At 37.0% G+C, this 2,001-nt stretch overlaps 1 protein-coding gene across 1 annotated transcript in view; it reads left to right on the top strand.

Moving 5' to 3' along the window:
- LOC107086729 (major histocompatibility complex class I-related gene protein-like) overlaps nucleotides 1–2,001 on the top strand; it is a 15,603-nt gene that overhangs the window by 7,109 nt on the left and 6,493 nt on the right. Inside the window, exons 4-5 of the mRNA XM_015377857.1 lie at nucleotides 932–959; nucleotides 1,590–1,862. Of these exons, the coding sequence (XP_015233343.1) occupies nucleotides 932–959; nucleotides 1,590–1,862 (301 nt within the window). The remainder of the gene's footprint in view (nucleotides 1–931; nucleotides 960–1,589; nucleotides 1,863–2,001) is intronic.

The following is a 2,001-nucleotide window of genomic DNA, read 5'->3' as shown; positions in this document are numbered from 1 at the left end:
TAAGATCTATTAGCGAGAGTCTGAAATCTAACGATTTATTAAACTAGTTGTATGTGTCTGCGTATCTAGACCCAGCTGGCTGCCATCGCTACCTGTTTATTATTGCTGCTCACTGTAAAATACTCTGTCTAAAAAAGATAAAGACTTTCTTTGCCCTGATTTATTTTTTCAATTTGCATATTCAGCTAAGACTTTGTTTTAAATAGTTGGTTTTAAATTGTATGTAAATATTGCAACGAACTGATGGTTTCATTTTCTAATTAAGAGTCAAACCCTTTTCTTTTATCTCCTTCCAACACTGACAGCTCCAATGCCAGTTATGTCACTTATTTTTTTTTTTGTTGTGCTTCTATCCTCTATTATATTTTACTTTTCAGGACTTTAATCTCCTTGATATGTGCTTCATATTTCATGATAATGTGCTCAACTTCCTGAGCAACATCTTAAATAAGGTGAACGAAATGTTAAGTATTTCATAGACAGCCTACTTGCTCTCAGAGGATAAGCGAAAGTAAAATGTAATTATAAAAATATAACTTCAGTTACAGGAAGAAAAAAAAAAGAGTTTTAAGCAGTAACTGTTTGATAATCTGATTATCAGTTAAATAAAAATAGGAAGCTGTTTGCTTATTTTGATATTGTTAAGAATACTCTAAAAAGTGGCTAAAAATGAAAATAATTTCAAGAATATTTTCAAGTAAAAGTATTCCATAGTTACAAGGCAATTTTTCAGCAGACTGAGAGTGTTTTGAAATAAAACCAGTCAGTCAACTTGAATTAATTTGATCTCAAAATGGTACATCAGGCTGATCTATACAGCCATATCGAATCAGTTAGAAAATGTATTCCATTTAGAGCTTGGTCGTCAGATAAAAAGTACATTTTGAGAACAGCTGTATTTAAAAAGGTATCTAAATATTTAAAATATTTCTTTCTATTGGTCATATTTCATATTCCTGTTTTAAATGTTGGGCTCCTCAGTGATGCAGTGGGTAGCACTGCTGACTTGCAGCAAGAAGGTTCTGGGTGCAAATCCCGGCCAGGGGTCTTTATGCATGGAGCGTGCATGTTGTCCCTGGGCATGCATTGGTTCTCTCCAGGTACTCTGGCTTCCTCCTATAGTCGAAAAACATGCCTGTTAGGTTAATTGGTTTCTCTAAACTGTCCTTAGCTGGGATAATAATGTGGTTCTGGGAGTGTGTGTGTGAAGAGTTGTTTGTCCTGTTTGTCTCTGTGTTGCCCTGCGATGGAATGGGGACCTGTCCTCGGTGTACCACGCCTTTCTCCCATAGAAAACTGGAGATAGGCAACAGCACCCCTTGTGGCCCCACTTGGGATAAGCGTGACAGAAAATAGATGGCTGTTTTAAATGTCATGTTTTATTATGAGTGTAAGATCTTCAGCAGTAGAATGTTTCATACAAATCAAAGCTTTAAAGTATTAGTCTGTTACTGATGAATCCATAGAATGTATCTCATTTAGTGACTTTAATTGGTGAATTTAATTAACTTTTCTGTAATATGCATTTTTATTTAAGGGAAAGTATAGGTACCAGTGTAAAACAACAACTAAATATGCTAATTTATACCCTTCAGTGAAGCATTCCCTGAGATATTTCCGTACTGCTACCTACGGAGTCCCAGGCTTTCCAGAGTTTGTTGGGGTTGCAACAGTAAATGAAGTTCAGATGGGATATTGCGACAGCAACATCAAGACCGCCAAGCCCAAACAAGACTGGGCAATGACACTGTTTGAAAAGAATCCCAACCACTTAGAGTGGTATTCTCAGAGGTGTCTTCGAAGTCAACATGTATTGAGAGCAGAAATGAATAGCTTGAAGCAACGTTTAAACCTCACTGAAGGTAAGGATCTTTTTAATAAACACGTTTTCTTTACCTGCACTCACCGGCCACTTTATTAGGTACCCCATGCTAGTAACGGGTTGGACCCCCTTTTGCCTTCAGAACTGTCTCTCTCCCTGCCCAGTTCAGGACCTAGAAG

The sequence above is a fragment of the Cyprinodon variegatus genome, unplaced genomic scaffold (genome assembly GCF_000732505.1).
Source record: "Cyprinodon variegatus isolate N-32 unplaced genomic scaffold, C_variegatus-1.0 Scaffold160, whole genome shotgun sequence".
Taxonomy (NCBI): Eukaryota; Metazoa; Chordata; class Actinopteri; order Cyprinodontiformes; family Cyprinodontidae; genus Cyprinodon; species Cyprinodon variegatus.
Note: the sequence above shows the minus strand (reverse complement) of the source record. Positions and strands in the feature narration are given on the sequence as shown.